Source organism: Bos indicus, chromosome 8 (assembly GCF_029378745.1).
Source record: "Bos indicus isolate NIAB-ARS_2022 breed Sahiwal x Tharparkar chromosome 8, NIAB-ARS_B.indTharparkar_mat_pri_1.0, whole genome shotgun sequence".
In the NCBI taxonomy this organism is placed as follows: domain Eukaryota; kingdom Metazoa; phylum Chordata; class Mammalia; order Artiodactyla; family Bovidae; genus Bos; species Bos indicus.
Window position 1 is genome coordinate 69,325,429 of NC_091767.1, and position 18,412 is coordinate 69,343,840.

General features: G+C 59.0%; 2 protein-coding genes across 4 annotated transcripts; both read right to left on the bottom strand.

The window, feature by feature from the left end:
- Positions 1 to 1,036: 1,036 nt before the first annotated feature.
- On the bottom strand, positions 1,037 to 15,350 carry HR (HR lysine demethylase and nuclear receptor corepressor). 3 transcript variants are annotated; one of them, XR_011568125.1, is made up of 18 exons: positions 14,739 to 15,350; positions 13,179 to 13,959; positions 11,791 to 11,941; positions 11,524 to 11,711; positions 9,397 to 9,564; positions 8,455 to 8,544; positions 8,161 to 8,276; positions 7,021 to 7,102; positions 6,311 to 6,474; positions 5,939 to 6,193; positions 5,428 to 5,593; positions 5,152 to 5,221; positions 4,869 to 4,999; positions 4,627 to 4,746; positions 4,318 to 4,527; positions 2,422 to 2,586; positions 1,869 to 1,997; positions 1,037 to 1,729 (listed from the first exon to the last, which is right to left on the bottom strand). XR_011568125.1 is itself a non-coding variant. In XM_019966293.2 (18 exons), exons 1-18 carry the CDS (start codon positions 15,348 to 15,350, stop codon positions 1,667 to 1,669), a joined length of 3,564 nt encoding a protein of 1,187 aa, XP_019821852.2. In that variant the 3' UTR covers positions 1,037 to 1,666. The 3 variants fall into 3 exon arrangements, 2 of the variants coding, with proteins under 2 accessions (XP_019821852.2, XP_070650966.1); XM_019966293.2 differs by having other exon boundaries at positions 4,412 to 4,527; positions 9,397 to 9,561; XM_070794865.1 differs by having other exon boundaries at positions 4,412 to 4,527.
- A 1,466-nt stretch (positions 15,351 to 16,816) lies between these two features.
- HRURF (HR upstream open reading frame) lies at positions 16,817 to 16,921 on the bottom strand. Its single transcript, XM_070794877.1, has one exon. It carries the CDS (start codon positions 16,919 to 16,921, stop codon positions 16,817 to 16,819), a length of 105 nt encoding a protein of 34 aa, XP_070650978.1.
- Between the last annotated feature and the right edge of the window lie 1,491 nt (positions 16,922 to 18,412).

An 18,412-nucleotide genomic window follows, 5' to 3' on the forward strand; every position in this document is an offset into this window, starting at 1 on the left:
CCCTGGTGGCTCAGATGGTAAAGAATCTGGAAGCAATGCAGGAGACTGGGGTTTGATCCCTGGGTCAGACAGATCTGCTGGAGAAGGGAATGGCAACTCACTCCAGTATTCTTGCTTGGAGAATCCTATGGACAGAGGAGCCTGTGGGCTACAGTCCATAGGGTCGCAAAGAGTCGGACACGACTGGGCGACTAACACTTTCTTAAAATAAAGGTTAGAGCCCAGAAAATGATGATGATCAGTGTTAAAGAAAGAAACCTAATGCAAAACACCCCCAATTCAACCATGTGTAAAACAGATCCCTGGAGAAAAAAAACTAAAGGAAATACACCAACATAAGAGTGGTTGGATTGAAGGTGAGTGGAGGTAAATAGTATACAGGTTTCTTTTTCTTATTTTCTAAAAGTTCTGAAAGTATATTAAATTTATAATAAAAAATTTTTATTTCATAAAAAAAAAAAATAACATTCCCAGAACCACCACAGGAACAATTGTAACAAGAGTCAGAGCGTGTTGGGGGTGAGAAATACGAGGCCGGTGGGCGGGGGGGGGAGGTGGGGGGAGAGCTGGAGCCACACCAGAGGGCCCTGGGGGTGGGGAGGGGCTGTCAACTGTCTCCAGCACCAGCCAGTGGGCATGGGGCTGGCCATGGGCACCAACGGCAAAAGGCTGGTCAGGGGCTTTCTGGGCCCAGACTCCCAGAGCTCCAGTTCAGACAGGAGAGATGGGGTGGCCTTAAGTTTGCAAGGAGAGTTAGGGATTCTGGGTCTCTAGTGTCACACAGGGAGATGCCATGCTGCTGTGACCGAGACCTCCTCCTTGCCTGCTGTCAGGAGCATCCTCAAGGTCAGCCCCCCTTTGCTCCTCTGTGGGAGGGAGGGACACAGTGCCCCCGCACCCTAAGAGGAGCAGGCAGGGGTGTCTGAGGTCTCTGTCACCACTGCTTCAGCCCCCTCCCACCCTGCTCCAGTTCCAGGTGTCCCCCTCCCTCCCCATCCACGTGGCCTGCAGGAGCAGGGCCAACCACAAGGCAGCATTCACAAAACAACAGCCTTTAATGGAAATCCAGAAGGAAGGAGGTAGAGGAGGGAGCAAGGATGGGGCCTTGCCCATATCGCCCCCTCCGGCCAAGCCTAGATGGTGACCTGAGGCCGTCCCCTCCCCACACTTCACAGCTCTGTGGCAGGAAGGCGGGATGTCAGTGACCCCCTTGTCTAGCACACCTGCAGGGCAAAGGGCCTCTGGGAGCCCAGGAAGGTGTGGGTGGTATGAGCAGAGCTCAGGCACAGGAGACAGCAGGAGGTGAAGCAGCAACAGAAGGTGTCGCTTAAGCCAGAATGATGCCTGAGGTCCCCCAGTGAAGGGCTGTTTGTCTGCTGGGTTGGGGGGCAGGGGTTAGAAGGAGACAATCACCCCCTAGTCTGGGTCTGGTACCTTGGAGAAGGGCTCAGGGGCAAAGCAGGTGCCAGTATGCAAAGGGCAGGTGTAAGCTTCAGTGGCACTGTGGTTGTTGGCATCAGGGCTCAGGTCAGGGGCAGGGAACCTGGTGCCTGCTTGTGTCCAGAGTGCGGAATTGACCCAAAGTCCCCAAGTTCCCCAGTGCCTTTCTCTGCTGAAGCCGTGCCTGCCCCTGACCTCCACCACAGACACCTGGGACCTCCCACCCCTATTTAGCCTCTTGCAATGTTCCCACAGCCACCTTCACTGCTTGGAACACAGCCCAGTCCATCTAGGAGAAAGAGAGAGGACAAGGAGTTTACAGTCATGCCCCGGGGCTCTCCCTGCCAAGAAGGCCCTCCCTGGACCCAGCTCTGCTTGATGGGGAAATCGAGCAGCACACCCAGGCTCCTGGCCAGTGTCCCACTCACCTGAGCATAAAGCAGGCGGTGGGCAGTGGGCAGGCTGGGCCCCTGGTGGCAGAGCTGAGCAGAGAGGGCAGAGGTCTCAGGGGACAGGAAGTGCTGAGTGACGCTCACTGTGCTTACCAGGCACTGCACCTGTGCCGGGGAGGAGACAGGTGAGGGGGGCGGTCAACGGAGACTCAGGGCGATGTATCCTGCCCCTCTGATCCCTGAGCTCTACTCCTCGTTAATGAGCCCCACCCAACCGGCTCTCAGAGAGTGGACGCCCTGGATCCAGCAAGGGGCACCACAAAGGATGTGGCCAAAAGCAGCCAATGGGATGCCAGAGATGGCGCAGGCAGAGCAGACATCGAGGGACAAGCTTGATGCCCGGTAAGCTTGATGCCCAGTAAGCTTGATGACTTCAAGACCACAGGATTCTCCTCTTCCCTACAGTGGAGGCGTGACTTCCTGTTCTGCCTAGCTCCGCAGGAGGAACAGAGGGTGTAACAGCCTGGGGACTGCTTCTGATACTCTGAGCTCTCTGCAGAGCCCCCACTGGCACGCGCTGGGGAAGCACCTGGTGGGGAGCCCCCGCGGGGACCAGCACGGCTTCTCCGGGGGCCTGTAGCAGGGTCCAGCAGCTCACACCCCACTCCTCCCGCAGGCGCCGCCGCAGCCCTGCGTCCAGGTAGCACCTGCCAGGGGTACCAGGCTCCAAGTTTCCTGCCCCAGTGGGGCACACCTCAAAGAAGAGAAGGAGGGATGAGCAAGTGGAGTAGGGGAGAGACTAGGGTAGGGCTGCAGGAAGATGGGGCGTGGGCTTCCCAAAGGCCAGAGACACAGGTAGGAGCTGTAGAGTCTTGAAGGGCAGGTAGGGGAGGATGTAGGGGTGGGTGGGACAGGACCCAGCTAATGGGGGCTGGGGCCGCTTAGGCCGGCAATCTGGCTGGAAGAAGATCAGAAGGAAGGATTAAGAGGCAGACGGTCCAAATCTCCGCTTTTCCTGGGGCTAGATGGCTTGAATAGCCTCTGTGTCTCTGGCCCTGGGCTCTCTGCTCCCTCCTCCAAAGGTACTCCTTTCTCCAAAACCCAGGAAGACATCCTGCAGAATCGCAACTCATAAACCATCTATGCCAGGAGCTCTTAACTTGGTGGAGTCCCGGGACATCCTGAACTGCATGCTAAATTGTGGGTGAGTAGGTAGCCATATGTCCCTAAGGAGACAATTTGAAGCTTTCGTCAGATTCTCCTAGGATCTCAGATCCAGACTCAAGTTCTGACTCTCAGTGGATGAACCTAGACTGTCTAGGCTGAGGCCTCTGAAGCAGGCAAAGCTCTGGGGGGCCTTCACCTCCCCTCCCCTCTCCAACCAGAGCAGGGAGCTTCTTGTGCAGACGGGGGCTCATGGAGGCCAGGGGCCAGGGGAACCCAGCCTTGTGCTCCAGGTGCCCACCAGCTCCTTCCAAGCCCTTCAGTTAGGACCTCAGCCATTATCTCTGGGCTCAGGGTTCAGGCCTCCAAGACCAGGCTGATGAGTCAGGCTGGACCGAAGGCTGGACTATAGGGTAATCCCAGGCAGGTGCCAAGGAAGTCCGACCTGGAACCTGAGCAGTGTCACCCAGGCCTCTCAGTGAGGCTATGCCCCTCCGACCCTCCCCATGAATCACTGGGTTTGGCCATGCAGGACTGCCCACATCCGGCCACATCCAGCCCAGACAAGGCCATGTGTGTGTGAAGGCGTACTGTGGTCTGCTCCGCTCTGTGTGTTCCAGCTCATGTGAGTCCACCCACCCTTCTTCGAGTGTAGGTAGGGGGGTGGTGATGGACAGCTGCGCTGACACTTGCGTGTCTGTGTGTGCGTGTGTGCCTGAGCAGGGGTGACCCTTGGTGGGCGTCCCTTCCCTAGGACAATCAGGGCTCCGCTGGACTTTGGAACCACAGGGCCTCTGCCACCTCCTGCACAACCACTCCTCTTCTCCTTCCCTGCCCCTTCTCTAGGTCCCATCTCTCCCTCTGCCTACTACGGCTGCCCCCCCTCAGCCATTCCTTGCTAGCACCCCAAAGGGCACCTCTTCATAAAGTGTGTGGGTTAGTCGCTCAATCCTGTCTGACTCTTTGCAATCCCATGGATTGTAGCCTGCCAGGCTCCTCTGTCCAGGTAATTCTCCAGGCAAGAATAGTGGAGTGGGTTGCCATTCCCTTCTCCAGGGAATCTTCCTGACCCAGGGATTGAACCCTGGGTTTCCTGCATTGCAGGCAGACTCTTTATCATCCTGAGCCACCAGGGAAGCCCTATCGAATGTGGTATCTGTGACAATTAATGAAGATGATAGACCCAGGGCCCAGCTTGTGGCAGCTCTTTCCTCATTTCATCACTAGGTCCTGCCTCAACCCCTCACTCTCTGTGCACCCCAACACACACCTCTCCCAAGGGCCCCGTCTGCCTTCTCTGCACTTGTCGAGTCCAGCTCACCTGAGGCGAGGGAGCGAGCACACGGGGCACACACACAGAGCGAGAGCTCCTGGGGCTGGGAGGGGAAGGGGAGGGTCCCCGGCTCCCTCCTCACCATCTGGAGAAAGCGGCGGATGCGCTGGGCGTCCTGTGCCCGGAACACATGCCACACGGTGCTGACCTGGCTGCCTGGGGACCACAGCCCCTCCCCGTCCAGGCCTGAGAGGAAATCTGGGAAAGAAAGACAGCTCAGGAGGACCCCGGGGCCAGCAGAGACACCGCTTCGCCTCAGAAGCTCGTGCCCACCCCTGATTCCAGTTGAGGACGCACCTTTCTGTGTCCGGCGCCAGGTGGGCAGGGGGGCTTCAGCATGTACCAGGACACTGACCAGGTCGGTCACCTCCACACAGAGGTTCTTGGTCCCCAGGTGCCCACGATGTGGGCTCACACCTATGTGGAAGTGGAGAAAGGCTAGTTGGGAATGGGCCCCAGGACCTTGGCACAGACTCATGGGTTCTTGGGGATGATAGGTAGAGGGGTAGGGACTGGGCAGGAGTAGAGTGGACACTCACCATAGGCTGCCCACAGCTGGGGCTCCAGTGGACGCAGGACAGGGCCCGGAGGGAGGTAGGAAGCCAGATTGAGTTTCCCATGGTGGGCACAGTACTCTGGGAGGGGCAGGCTGGCAGCCAGGTTCTCTACCCTGTGTGTGGGGGGGGGGGCAGGGGGGAGGGTAATGTCATGCCCAACAGACTCAACTCAGGCACCAGGGACCCCATCACAGCTCCTGAGACTAGGGTAACCCCCCCAAACAGGAGATGCAGGGAGGCCCGGGCAGCCCTTGGCACCATATACCTGCTGGTGTCCTCGTCCCCCAGAGCTCTATGCAGTAGGAACACCGAGCCCTCATCTGACTTCGGGCGACCTAGTGGGAAGACAGAATAGCTATTGGCCCAGGGAGAAACCTCATTGGCCCAGAGGGCCCTGCTCCCATGGTGGTGACAGAATCTAGTTTCTGCAGGGGGCTCTGCTTCTAGCTGCCCCCAGGTCCACTTTGAGACTCCACGGCCTTGCCCACTGCCACACCCCAGGCTCAGGCTCCCTCCTCCTCCTCTTTTCTGGGATACTCACTCTCAGGCTGGGAGAATCCCTCCCAGAATGTTGCGCTGCCCAGGCTGGTGGGCTGGGGAGGCCCAAGGGGGGTCAGTGCCTGCACCTGGCCTCCAAGTGCCCCGAGAGCTTCTGACCCCCACAGGTGGCCCTGAAGTGTCCTCTGAATTCCTGACACCAGCACAGGCTGCAGTGGGGAAAGAAAGGGGAACATGGGGAGAATGGAGGGGGTACCCAACGGGGCCAGACTGTAGCATGTTTTCGGGCACCAGAACGGCATGGGGACCAGCCTTGTTCCCTCTGAGTGACTGACCAGGTCTGCCTTGGCCTCAAGATCAAAGGCCCTGTGTGTATTGGGAGGGGGGTGGTCATGCCCAACAGACAACCCAGACACCAGGGACCCCGTCACAGCCCCCAAGACTAGGGTAACCCCTCAAGGCAAGCACAGAGCACTGAGGATCACGGGGCCAAAGAGAGGGAGGCAGCCTCCCTCAGGCCTCTCAGGCAAGGCCATGAGAGCTGGGAGCCTCACCTGGCCCTGCCTCCAGTGCTCCTGGAAGAGGTGGAAGCCTCGCTGAGGCCTGGGCTCCTGCAGCCACAGCAGAGCTCCAGGGGGAGGCAGCCGGGGCCGAACGGGGGAGAGGGGCAGGCCCAGGCCCTTGCGCAGGCCTGGCCCGGCCCGCAGCCCTGGCCCAGCCCGCAGCCCCGGCCCCAGGGCTTTCTCCTGGATCTTCCGCTCCACAACCTGCGCGATGATGCTGTCCAGGATGTTGGTGATGCGGTCATCCTGCGGGGAGGGAGGTACAGAGGGGAGGGAGTACTCAGGACCCACTTGAGCCTACAGGGGAGGCCAGCCCAGCTTGGGTCCCGGGCCCCCAGCCCTTCCCTTCATGCCCTTGCTCACGCTGGGCAGGGCCGGAGTGACAGGGGCAAAGGCCATGTGTATCCGTTCATGCCCCAGGCAGAGTTTGACAGCGGTGGAGGCAAGCAGTTCACACAGAGAGGGACAAGGCAGGGGCCCTCGGCTGGCACGGTCTTCTGCCGGGGTCTCTGTGGAGTCTGGGGTCTCTGTGAAGGAGGAGAGGGGTGAGGGGCTTCACCTTTCTGTAGAGGTTCCATTGCCTACAACGTGCTTCCCTCATCTCCTGGCTGTGCCTGCTCAGCCTTTGCTGGCCTTGCCCATTTCAACTCTGCCCTAGATGTACTCGCCTCCCACCAGCTTTCCTGGCAGGGTCTCTAGGACCTCTCCAAACGAGGGACTCAGATCAGGGGCTTGGACGGAGAAGAGCTAGAAGTCTTGTCCTAGATTCTACTGAGATTGATTTTCTTTAGATGGAGGAGGGCATGGCAACCCACTCCAGTATTCTTGCCTGGAGAATCCCATGGACAGAGGAGCCTGGTGGGCTACAGTCCATGGGGTCTCAAAGAGTCAGACACGACTGAAGTGACTTCACACACACACACACGCACACACACCACTTTCTTTAGGATGACTTGAGGACAGAAATGGTGATGGGGGTGGGGATGGCTAAAGCAATTCCAATCTCTCCTGGGGATTCCAACCTGACTCAGCTTCCCCGACACAGTCTGAGTGAGGGACAGGGGGCTGCTCACCCTCTTTAATGTCCTTGGTCCTGTTGGTTTCCCCGTTGCAGGAAGGTTGTGGAGTTGGGGGAGTTTTCTCCATTGGCTCCTTCTGTTAAACCCAGTCACCACCCGCCCCCCGCAATCCAATCAGAAATGTAAATACGGCAAATGCAGCTCAATCCAATTCAACCCCCAAGTATTCACAGTGGACCCCTGTAAGTCCTAAAATGGTGTTTACAAGGAGCAGAATGTCATATGATAGATCATTAGGTGGAGAAAAGTTGCCCATGGACTCATGCATGCAGCCAGATCCAAAGTCTATGTAAGAGAGGCTGGAATATACATGGAGACAAGTGATTGGAAAGAAATATGTCAAAACGACAATGGTGACATTATAAGCCATTGCTGTGTTATCTATATCTTTCACATTTTCCACAGCTGGAATGTATAGAGTATCTGACAGACAAAAACCGTTCTCTAAACTATTTATTGAATATATGACTTTTATAGTAAGTACATGAACTTCGTTAAAAAAGAAAAAACAACTGAAATGCATATTGAGCACCTGCTCTGTATTAGGTGCAGGGAATACTAAGAAGAGGACTTCCCAGGTGGCTCTAGTGATAAAGAACGCATCTGTCAATGCAGGAGACATAAAAGACATGGGTTTGATCCCTGGGTCGGGAAGATCCCCTGGAGAAGGGTGGCAACCCACTCCAGTAATCTTGCCTGGAGAATCCCATGGACAGAGGAGCCTGGCGGGCTACAGTCCATGGACTCGCAAAGAGTCAGACACAACGGAAACAAGAGAAAACGCATGCGCACGCTGAGAGGCTGGGCGGACACTCTGCCTGCAGGCGCGTGCTCCCAGGAGCGGAGAGAAGAAACTCTAGCAGTTACAGAAAGAACACACACAAAGAAGGCGGGAGCTCCGGGCAGGCAGAGAGTGAGGACTTCTGGGGCCTGGGTGGGGGCAGATACTCGAGCTCACTCCAGGGATCTTGGTCCCCAGGGGAAGAAGACAAGTGTCCCAACTTCACCCAGCTTCCACGTCCCTCTTCATTCCCACCAAAGGACCAAACCCTGCCGAGGTCAGGGATTTGAAGACACACTGCCTTATCCTGGGCCCCACAGGCTAGCGCCCTGTCCCATGTCCTGCTTTCTTACCTGCGGGCCCCCATCCCCAGCGGTCCACAGTCGGGCATCAGCTTGGCAGGGGCAGTGCCCCCGGATGTCAAACTTGACCCAGACCTGGTGCATTGCAGCGCTTAATTCTGCCAAAGCTGTAAGGGGTAGAGGGGAGATGGAACTTGCCAGTGATGGCAGACAGGGGGCCACTCCCACACTGCTTGGCCTCACTCACCAGGAGGACATAGGATAGGGCTGAGGGACATCCACACAGGAAGCTGGTCTCCCCCTGGACCTGCCCTCTGTCCACCCCACCCCTCCAAGAGAGCTCACCCTGACTGGAGACAAACTGGGTGAGCATCAGGGAACTGGCACTGTGCCCAACTTCCTGGCCACACTTCTCCGTGGACTGTCCCTGAGAGCCTGTTGGGGTGGGAAGGCAGAAGCTGTGGGTCAGGAAATCAAGGTAATCCCAGGTTAAGGTCAGGGAAGAAGGGCAAGGGCGTGATATTTCAATCAGGGACCTTGACAATCTATAAAACATGGGCCTTCTGGGAAACTTGGGTTCCATAGTGACACAAGATCCTCTGCTTGCAGAACACAGAGCCTTTAATATGCTGAGTGCATTGCAAGATGATCATGTAGAATACGGTGTTCCGAAAGGTTTCTGACCCTGGAACTCTTTTTGGCCATGTCTGTTGGAACACTGGGAAACTTCAAGTGTTGAGGTGGCCGAGTTGAGCCAAGGGAGAGAAAGCTGAGAACCATGAACATAGCAGGACTTGGAATCAGAAGACCTGACTTTAAATCCTGGATCTAACACTTACTTGTTGTGTGACCTTGGGCAAGTCACTTAACGTGAGTTTTTCTTACTATCTGGAACATGGAGGCAATAATACCCACCTCACAGTGTTGTAAGGTTTAAAAAGGTACAAGCTGAGCAAAGTGAGGGGCAGAGAGTAGGCATGTGACTTCTTTCAAGGGTGGGCTAGAACACAGGCATGGCCCTCTGATCTGGAGAGGAAACTGTCTGGTCCAAGGAGCATTGAGCAGGCTGGGGAGGAAGACTCTTGGGGAGACTCAACCAAGAAATGGCCCTGAACTCTTTTTTTTTGGCCCATGCCTTGAAGCATGTAGGATTTTAGTTCCCTGACTGGGGATTGAACCCGTGCTTCCTGTAGTGGATGCACAGAGTCTTAACCACTGGACCACCAGGGAAGTCCCTGACCATGAACTCTAAAGCAGCCCTTCCAAGGCCCCCGGCTCCTTTCCTACCTGCTTTCTCCCTGGTCCTCCCAGCACCTGCCATGCGACCACAGGCCACACACAGCCGGTGGCTGCAGCGAGGGCATCGCCAGTGGGTATTGAACAGTCCATGGTGGCAGTGGCTGCAGCAGCGTGGAAGGCTTGGGTCGTCCTCAGTCCCGACTGGTGCCTGGCCTGCTAACCACAGGAGAGAACAGGGTCAGAGGGGCCTCAAGCCAGTGGCCTCTTTGAGGACCTCATGTGGGAGGGATGCACAGACAGGGGCAGTGTCCACTGAGGGGCTACCCCCAAAGGGAGACAGGCCTCTTGCAGTCACCCTGGATTACTCAACAGCCCCTCTACCGCACCACCATCTGCAACCAAGGACAGCTTGGACAGCTCAGGACAGCTCAGTCAGTGTGCCCCTTCAACGCCTGTCCCAGGGCTTCCAGATCCACCCTACACAACCTTTCATCCCCTCATCCTCCAGAGCAGTGGGGTCTTCTCAGGGGCATGTGTGCTAAGTCACTCAGTCATGTTCGACTCTTTGCAACCTCATGGACTGTAGCCCACCAGGCTCCTCTGTCCATGGGATTCTGGAGTGGGTTGGCAAGGATACTGGAGTGGGTTGCCATGCCCTCCTCCAGGGGATCTTCCCAACCCAGGGATTGAACCTGCTTCTACTCCATCTCCAGCACTGGCAGGCAGGTTCTTTACCACTAGTGCCACCTGGGAAGCCCATTTCCTCAGGGACTCCTCTATATCTCAGAAGAGGAAACCTTACTCCCTCTCTCACCCAGAGTTTCAAATTAAGCACTTGCTGGCAGGTGGGAGATCGCTGGTGAGCAGACATTCATACACCCATTAGACACACTTGTCCCATCTCGGACTGGGTGCCGGTAGTTCAAAGCTGGTCAGAACCTGGTGCTTGGCCTCCCAGTACTCACATCACAAGGCGAGAGATGAGCCCACAAACACAGCAGTGATCATGGCATCACGGGGTGGCTGCTAGATTATGAGTGGGACGGAAGGATGAGGGTGGGGACAGCTGCCCAAACGGGCCCCGAGTGATGAGTAAGTTTTCATTCACCAGGTAGGAAGGGAGGAGAAGGGCATTCCAGACGAGGGAACTGAGGGTGCCAAGGCCCGAGGGAGCAGACAAGCTCGAGTGAGCTGCGCAGACAGTGATGCGGTGTGCTGGGAATCCAGGCAGAGGGAGTGGTAGGGTGGACAGGAGCTGGCTGTGAGAGGGGAAGGGGCTGGACTTTCTGGGTAGGAGGGAGCCACCGCTGCCTGGTTGGGGGGGAAGTTTGAGGGAGAGTGGATACATGTATATGTATGGCTGAGTCCCTCTGCTGTCCACCGGAAACTATCACAACATTGTTACTTGGCTATACCCCAGTACAAAATTAAAAAAAGAGGGAACCACCTGTGGCCTCATCCAGGGAGTGACAAGGCCGAGGGTGTGTGTTTCCCAGGATCCCATGGAAGGGAGCCTGGAAAAGACCCTGATGCTGGGAAAGATTGAGGGCAGGAGAAGGGGCAACAGAGGATGAGCTGGTTGGATGGCATCACTGACTCAATGGACATGAGTTTGAGCGAACTCGGGAGATGGTGAAGGACAGGGAAGCCTAGCGTGCTGCGGTTCATGGGGTCGCAAAGAGTCAGACATGATTTGGTGACTGAACAACAACAAACAGGAGGGAGAGGCTGGAGCCAGAGGCACTAGCTGAACACCTCGCACTCTGCTCACCTCTAACCTTGGCCCCAGTCCTACCAGCCTCCCAGGGCCTGACAGCTGGCCACCCCGGAAGCCTTCCCTCCATGCAAAGCCACAGGGAGCTCCCCCGCCACCTCCTGGAGCTCTTACAGACACTTGGCATTCAATCTTTTTTCCCTAGCAAGCCCAAAGCTCTAGAAGGGTTGGGCCAGACCAGGTTTTACACCTTCCCAACATCCTCCACCCAGGCCAGAAACTTCAGAATACAAGTTGACTCAGAGCCTGAGCTGGAAATATGGGCACAGCAAGGCAGGAGCTCCCGAGCTGAGCTGGGGGCAGGATGGGCAGGCAGTACTGGCAGGGAAGGAGGCCCCACGAAAAAGCACTGACTGCAGGATCAGGCCCTCGCAGAGTGAATGCCCCATAGGCACACTCACCTTCCTGGTGCGCCCAGGCCAGGGCCTCCCGCTCCCTCCTCAGAACACGGCACAGGCGGTCTCCCAGTGCACTGAGCAGGTGCTTGGCGAGGCCCACGCTAAGCCCAGCCTCCAGGCCAGACCCTCCTCCCTCCTCGGAGCTGGCTGCCAAGTCTTCCTCCTGTGGCTGCTCCTCTCCCAGTGGCAATCTGGAGACAGGGTGGAGGCAGGTGAGCAGGGAGCCTCCACTGGGAGGGTGCTGGGGGCAGCCAGGGGCAACAGGCTCACCTGGACAGTGGCTGGGAGTAGCGGGCTGGCCCTCCTGTCTCGCCAGCTGCCTGGGCACAGCCTTGGCACTGAGTGATGCCTGCCACAGGAGCCACGCGAGGTGTTTCCTGGAGCCCCGGGGCCTGCAGGCTGGCCCCGTCGTCCCGGGTTCCTGAGGAGACATTGCAGCAGGTCGGGCATCTGGGCCTCCTGGGCTTTGGTGAGCCCCAGGTCCTGCCTTAGCACCCAGCCCACCCCCATGTGGGGCCAGCGCAGCTCCTAGGCCCAGGCCTATGAGACCTGATTTGGAGCAATGGAAGCAGGCCTCCAAAAACTTCAAAAGAGCTGAGCCCTGACATGGACTGATGGGCCACGAGGTGGGCTCTACGATACTAGGGTAGCTGGGGCTCCAGATACAGTCGGTGTAGACTTGGGATGGCTCTGCCTCAGGCTCAGTGATGCCACTGGCTGTGTGACAGCGTGAAGAGGCAATCCCAACGTGGACGGAGGGCGCTGGAAGGTGAGAAGGCCGCAGAGTTTCAACACAGGCCACAGGTGCAGTAACCCAAGAAGGCGGTGGAGGGGCCAAGAGCTTCCCACCGCAGGCAGAGGTCTGGGAGAGTGCAGACAGACCCATGCCAGGCGCAGGGGTGCAAGGCCAGCGAAAGAGTCCTGATCCAGGCCCAGCTTCCAGGAGGCCGAGAAACTGAGGTGGTCCCGAAGAACCGAGGCTGGGTCAGCAGTGCCAGCCTCTGTGAAGGGCACTGCGTAACATAGGGGTCTGAGACGTGCCCAAGTCCTAACACCAGCAATGTTCACGCTGACTTTCCATGATCCAGCTGGCCTAGAGAGTGGTCATTTGTTCCTGGGGCAGGACAAGGGGTCCTTCAGGAGAGGCAATTCTCCAATTGGGTTTGTGGCCCAGATAATCACAGAGATGCCTGTTCATGGGGTGCTTACTTAGTGTCCTTCATGTGAATGATATGGTTTCATCCCTGCAGCAGTCTTTACGAGGTAGGTGCTGTCTTTATCCCCATTTTATAGATGAAGAAACTGAGGTCCAGAGAGGTGAAGTAACTAGCCCAAGGTCACACAGCACCGATCAGTCAAGTCAGGACCCAGGTCCTTTGACCCCACGCGCTGAACCCTGTCATTATATTCTCACTAGTATGCCATGACTTGGGAGGAGGCACATGAAAATAGGAACCACTTGCTGGAAGGCTCTGGCCTGTAGATGCTAAGGGACTCCCAGTGAGCTATCCCATCGAGGTGGACAATGGGGCAGCTGGGTGTAACCCACTCATAAAGGACTACTGACCCCACCTCCCTGGAAAGCCCCTGTTCCGGTGGCGCCCTCCCAAGTAGGGCCCCCAGCAGTCCCCGCTTCTACCCCACCTCGGTCCCCTTACCTCTGTGGTCACCACACTGTTCTGTCTCCGCCTTGTTCCCAAATAATGAGTCCAGCACTTCCTGCCGGCCTCTGGCCCCCTGCCCCACACTGCCCGGGAAAGGACCGGTTGGGCGCTTGGCAGCTGGGCTGCTCGCTGTTCCCTGGACCTCGGGGCTGCTTGACCTCTTGTGGGCTCGCAGCTGGGCTGCCGGGCTCTCCTGCTCCCCAGGGCAGCTGTCTGGGCACCCAAACTGCTCAGAGTGTCGAGTGAGCCACGTCTTCTTCAGCTTGGTGTGATGGCTGGGCGGGCAGGCCCTGGGACCGGGAGTCTTGCAGGCTTCCTCGCTGGATTCACTGGGCTCACTGGTGGCCCCCTCCAGGTCTTCCTGGCACTGCCCACAAGGGTCATCTCTAGCTGGTGGGTGAGATGAGCAATAGCCTGCCTGGGTGGTAGTAGGTCCAGGAGACGGGCACCTTGTTGTGGCTGATGGCCCCAGCTGGTACCCAAGGCTCCCACCTCCGGGGACAGCCCAGACATTGCCAAGAGTATGAACCAAGCCTGGGGAACAAGTGGGCCACGGGGTCCGGGGCACAGTGTCTGGATGTCCCAGGAGAAGGGGGCAAAGGTTCGGATGCCTGCCAACTCCTGTCTCTCCATCCCTCTGGTGGAGAGAAGGGTGTTCCACTTCCCCAGTTCTCTGGAGATGTCCACCAGGGGCTGAGCCCAGCAACCCAGGTTCCACAGTTGCCAATGGGTCCTTTGCCAGCCTGAGTATGCTTGGATCCTTGTGGTAAAAGCCCTAAAGAGAGGAGAAGGGATTAAGGACAAGAACAGGTGTGTGCCTGTGTGGCTTTAAGAGTTGTGAAAATACAGAAGAATGTACTGGTTAATAGGCACTGGATCTCTAAACGCCTACTCCACAGCCTCATAGTCTTGGATATCCCAGATCCTTCCCCAGGACTTCTCAGGTCTCCCCATAATCCAGCAACTAAAGGGTTAATGCCACGCACAGTCAAAGGGCTTTCAGGATCTATTCAGATGGTGTGATGCCCTGTACCACACTGGATTCAAAATATTTGACATCTCATCCCCAAGATGACCCTGGAGGCCACGTGGGGGAGAGGTGCCATAGGTACAGGCCATAGGACCACCAGCACATCCCAGAGGGCCTTGTCTGCCCCTCCTCCCAGAACAAGACCACACATTCTGAGGCCCCAGTTCCCGGGTCTCCTTCTGGGTGGACAGTGGGTGAGTCAATTCCTGAAATGGCCCAAAGGCCACAGGGTCACTCTTGGGACGGCCACCCTTATGCTCAGGAATCAGGGGGCTGTAGCGAGGTGGGAAGAATGCCAGCGGATGGGTAAACATCACCTAATGAGAAGGCTATGCCCAGAAAAGGAATTGCTTGTTGTTGACTCTGTCTGAGCTGATAGCCTCCTCCCCCACCTGGGTACCACCTTATCTTTTCATCAGAATGGATTGACAGAGTGGTTTGACCCCGCCAGTGTTGCCCCCGGGGCCTGCTGAGCCCCCATGTGTGGCCTGAGCCCCAGGTACCCTTTCTGCTCCAACACTCACCTTGCTGCCTAAGCTGAAGGTGGAGGGCACTTTGGGCTGGCCTCCGGAGTACACCCAGGGGTGTGGGGCCAAGGGCCAGTCACATGGATGCTCTGGGGGCAGGCTGGACACTAGGTAGGGTGGCAAGCAGGTGGGCATCCAGAAAGGAGCTCGCTCCAGGATCTTGGTCTCCAGAAGGAAGGGGCAGTGCAAGGGCCGGAAGGCCACAGGTTCACTCTTGGGATGGCCACCATTATGCTCAGGAACCAGGGGGCTGTAGCGAGGTGGGCACGATGACCCACAGAATGCCAGTGGACGGGTAAGCATCGCCTCCTTCCAGCGCAGCCCGTCCTTGCTGCTTGGCCAGCCAGCCTTCCTCTCTCCATTCCGGGGACCTTCACCCTCCACCAGTGGGAGCGTGTCCTTGGGGCCCTGAGGGAAGCCAGGGGGCAGCCAGGAGCCTGGGGTGCTCAGGACACCCCTCCAGAAGGGAGCGGGCTCTCCCAGGCACATTGCCGCAGGGCGCAGGCCATCTCGCGGTGGGGTGTCTAGCTCCCGTCCTGTGATCCCGTTCTCAGGGGCTGTCTTCTCCCAGGCTGGGCTGTCCTTCAGGAAGCTGGGCGGACCCTCCATCACTCTCCTGCCCTCATGGGGCTCTCCCAGAGGGGGTCCCTGGAGCAGAACCATGAAGGCATGAGTTGCTTAGAAACATGCTTCAAGCACCCCAGTTCCTGGCACCGCCCTGGCAGCACCAAGGCACCCCAAACCAGTAAGGCAAGTGGCAACCTACAGCTAGGTTCCATGCTACCTGCCCATGTGAGACTCGAAGGACCTGCCTGGGTGGGATGCCCCAGAAGGGGAAGGTTACCCTTTCTCCCAAGTGCCTGGAACCTGACAGCCCACCTGGGCCAGAGCCCCTCGTCAGAGACTACCATTTTTAGGGTGACATGTCCTGCCCTCGTTGAGTCTGGAACCGGTCATGAGCCATGGGGGAGGACAGAGGGTGAGAACCCAAAAGATGAGCTCTGTAGAAGGCGCTGCCCTGGGAGACAAGAAGGTTGGATCCTGGCCTTGATCCAGTCCCCTGCTGTGTGACCTCGGGCAAGTCAGTTCACTCCTCTGGGCCTCGGTGTGCCCTTGTGTCAAACATGGTTGGGAGATGCACAGTTTCAGAAGCCTCTTCCTGCGCTGCATCTTTGGTTCCTGGGGTGCTGCCAGGCCACCCCAAGCCCCACCTGGGCTTGTTTGGGTGGGCAGTGCAGGCAGGGCAGGCTGGAGTCATCGGGAAGAACAGGGCTGCTGGCCCGAATTTGTCTCTACACAGGGGCAGCCTCTTAGCGGTGCTTTACAGTTTCTTGGCTTCTGAGGTAGAGCCCAGGACAACTGCTGGGGGCTGGGGTCCCCACCGCTGCCCCAAGGGAAGGAGTGAGCCAATCTGGGAGAGGGGAGTTAGAGGCCTCAGGCCAGATGGGTCTAGATACCCCTGTCTAGCCCGCAGTGTGAGGGCGGCTGTGGACGCTGGTAACTGCAGCCTGGCCGGGGGGAGGGAAGGAGGCGGGGAAAGCAGGCTGGGCCCCAGAGAGAGGCAAAGGAGGGAAAATTGAACGTGCGTGCAAAGGACCAGGATGACAGGTGGCACCGGAGCTGCTGCACTCTCCCAGCAAGGCGGCATGGCCCACTGGGGGAAGCCCCAGGAAAAAGGCGAGGGAACCCAAGGGGAGCCGTGATATAGGGCGCTTGGGTTTTCTGAGGCCACTGCTCCGACACGGTCCAGCCCTGTCGGGCATCCTAACTTTCAGAGTTGTGTGGCCCAGCCCAGAGGAGCAAGCAGAGCTCGCTCCCTGCTTGTGGCCGGCTCCGTTCGGAAATGCCGGGCTATGGGCGTCCCCAGAAGGCGCGAGTCTGGCGCCCGTCTCTGCGCTTACCTGGGCTTCACGGGCCCGGCGCGGCGCGGGCGGCGGCGGTCGTGGGGGCCGACACCAGGCGTCCTCTCCCCATGGGCCGGCTCCGGGGCCTCCTGGCCGGCGGGCGAGGACTCTTTCTCCCGCTCTCTGCTCAGCGCGCTCGCGCTCTCTTTCCCCCGGGGCGGCGGGGGCGCTCTAGGGCCGCAGGTTGGAGGGGTCGGACTCCGGGATCTGCAGGATGCGGCACACGGCGCGAATCGGCCGCACCAGCTTCTGGGCCGAGGCCGTGGGTTGCGCCATGGGACGCCGAGACTCCGTGCTGCGCCGCGGGGAGGGCCGGACCGGGGCTAGGGAGCGGGTGCCCCCGGAGGGAGAGAGGGAGCCGGGCCGGGGGGAACGCGCGCCCCGGGTCGGAGATGGCGGAGCTGGGGGGAAAGGCCGGGGGGCCGGGGGGAGGGGGTCGTGCCTGGAAGGGGGGCCGATCCCGCGACCCAGGAGAGAGGCACCAGCGAGGGCGCAGCGCGGAGCGGCGCGGCTAATGGAGGGAGAGCCCAGCGGAGAGGGCAGCAGGACCTCTGATCGCCATCGCCAGACGCGCAACTGAGAGTGGGGAAGCTGCTCCGCCGGTTTCCTCCTCCAGCACCCTGCGGGAAACAGGAGCCCGTGATTCGGCGGCCCCGCCTGGGCCTGCCCCCTCCCGGGCCCCGGGGGCTTCCGCCAACGCCCCGGCGATGCCACCGGCTGCGCACGGGGAGAATGAGCCCTTTGTTCCCCCCTCCCCCCCGCGGCACCCGGGCGCCTGCCGAGAGAGGCTCCCCCGGGGCAGCGTGCCAGCTTCCCAGCCGCCCCACCCTCCCGTGGGCCCGGCCCCGGAGCCTGGCAGGCGGGCAGCACCCCCACTATAGGTGCCAAGCCCGGGAACTGGAGCAAAGGGCGGGAGGGGCCGGACCAGGCCACCGATGGGGCGGGGTGCCCCCAGGGGTGTCAGGGCAGGGCGACTGGGAGGGGTCAGTGCCAGAGCTGGCAGGGGCAGTCGAGTTCTCACGGGTCAGTGATGGGCGCTCTGACCCACGCCAGCCACCCCGTGCCTGCTGGACCACTGGCTCCTGGTCGTCTCCAGCTCTGGCACACGGGCACACTCGCTGGCCCCACTCTGCCCAGCCTGGTCCTCATCTGGCCAAGCTGCTGTCCACCGTTCCAGACCCAAGCCCCCTTCCAAGGCGGTGTCCTGCACTAGCCGTGCTAGAAGGGTCTAGACTCTATTCTGTTCTTGGTTTAAGGGTCCCGGTTTCACCAATTACCCAAAGAAGAAGTGGGACCAGATGCCCTCCCACCCTGTGTTCTAGGGGTCGGCCCCTGGCCTGGGATGTCAGTGTCTCCAGGCCCAGCACTGGAGAGGAGCCCATGGGAGTGGCTCCTGGGAGGGAGCAGAGAGAAGGAGAGGAAATGGGAACGCAAGGCACCCTCCACCCGAGGAAGCATCCCAGCTCCTCTGCGGGGGTGGTTCCAGAGCACAGACACAAACAGACAGATTCAAACACACACAGACAGATTCAGACACACACAGAAACCCACACGCCCAACGGGCGCTTCCCTTCCCCTGGGGCACCCACCACCCACCCCGCACAACTCCCCTGCCTCCTTGTGGAAGCCATCCTTGCCCTGCCTTTACCCAGCCTTGGACATGGGCAGTGCCACCCCACCCACCCCCGTTCCATCGAAGGGATGAGTTCACGGATGTGGCCAGCCTTGTCCCGGGTCACCGCACCATTCCTGAAGAAGGGCGCCATG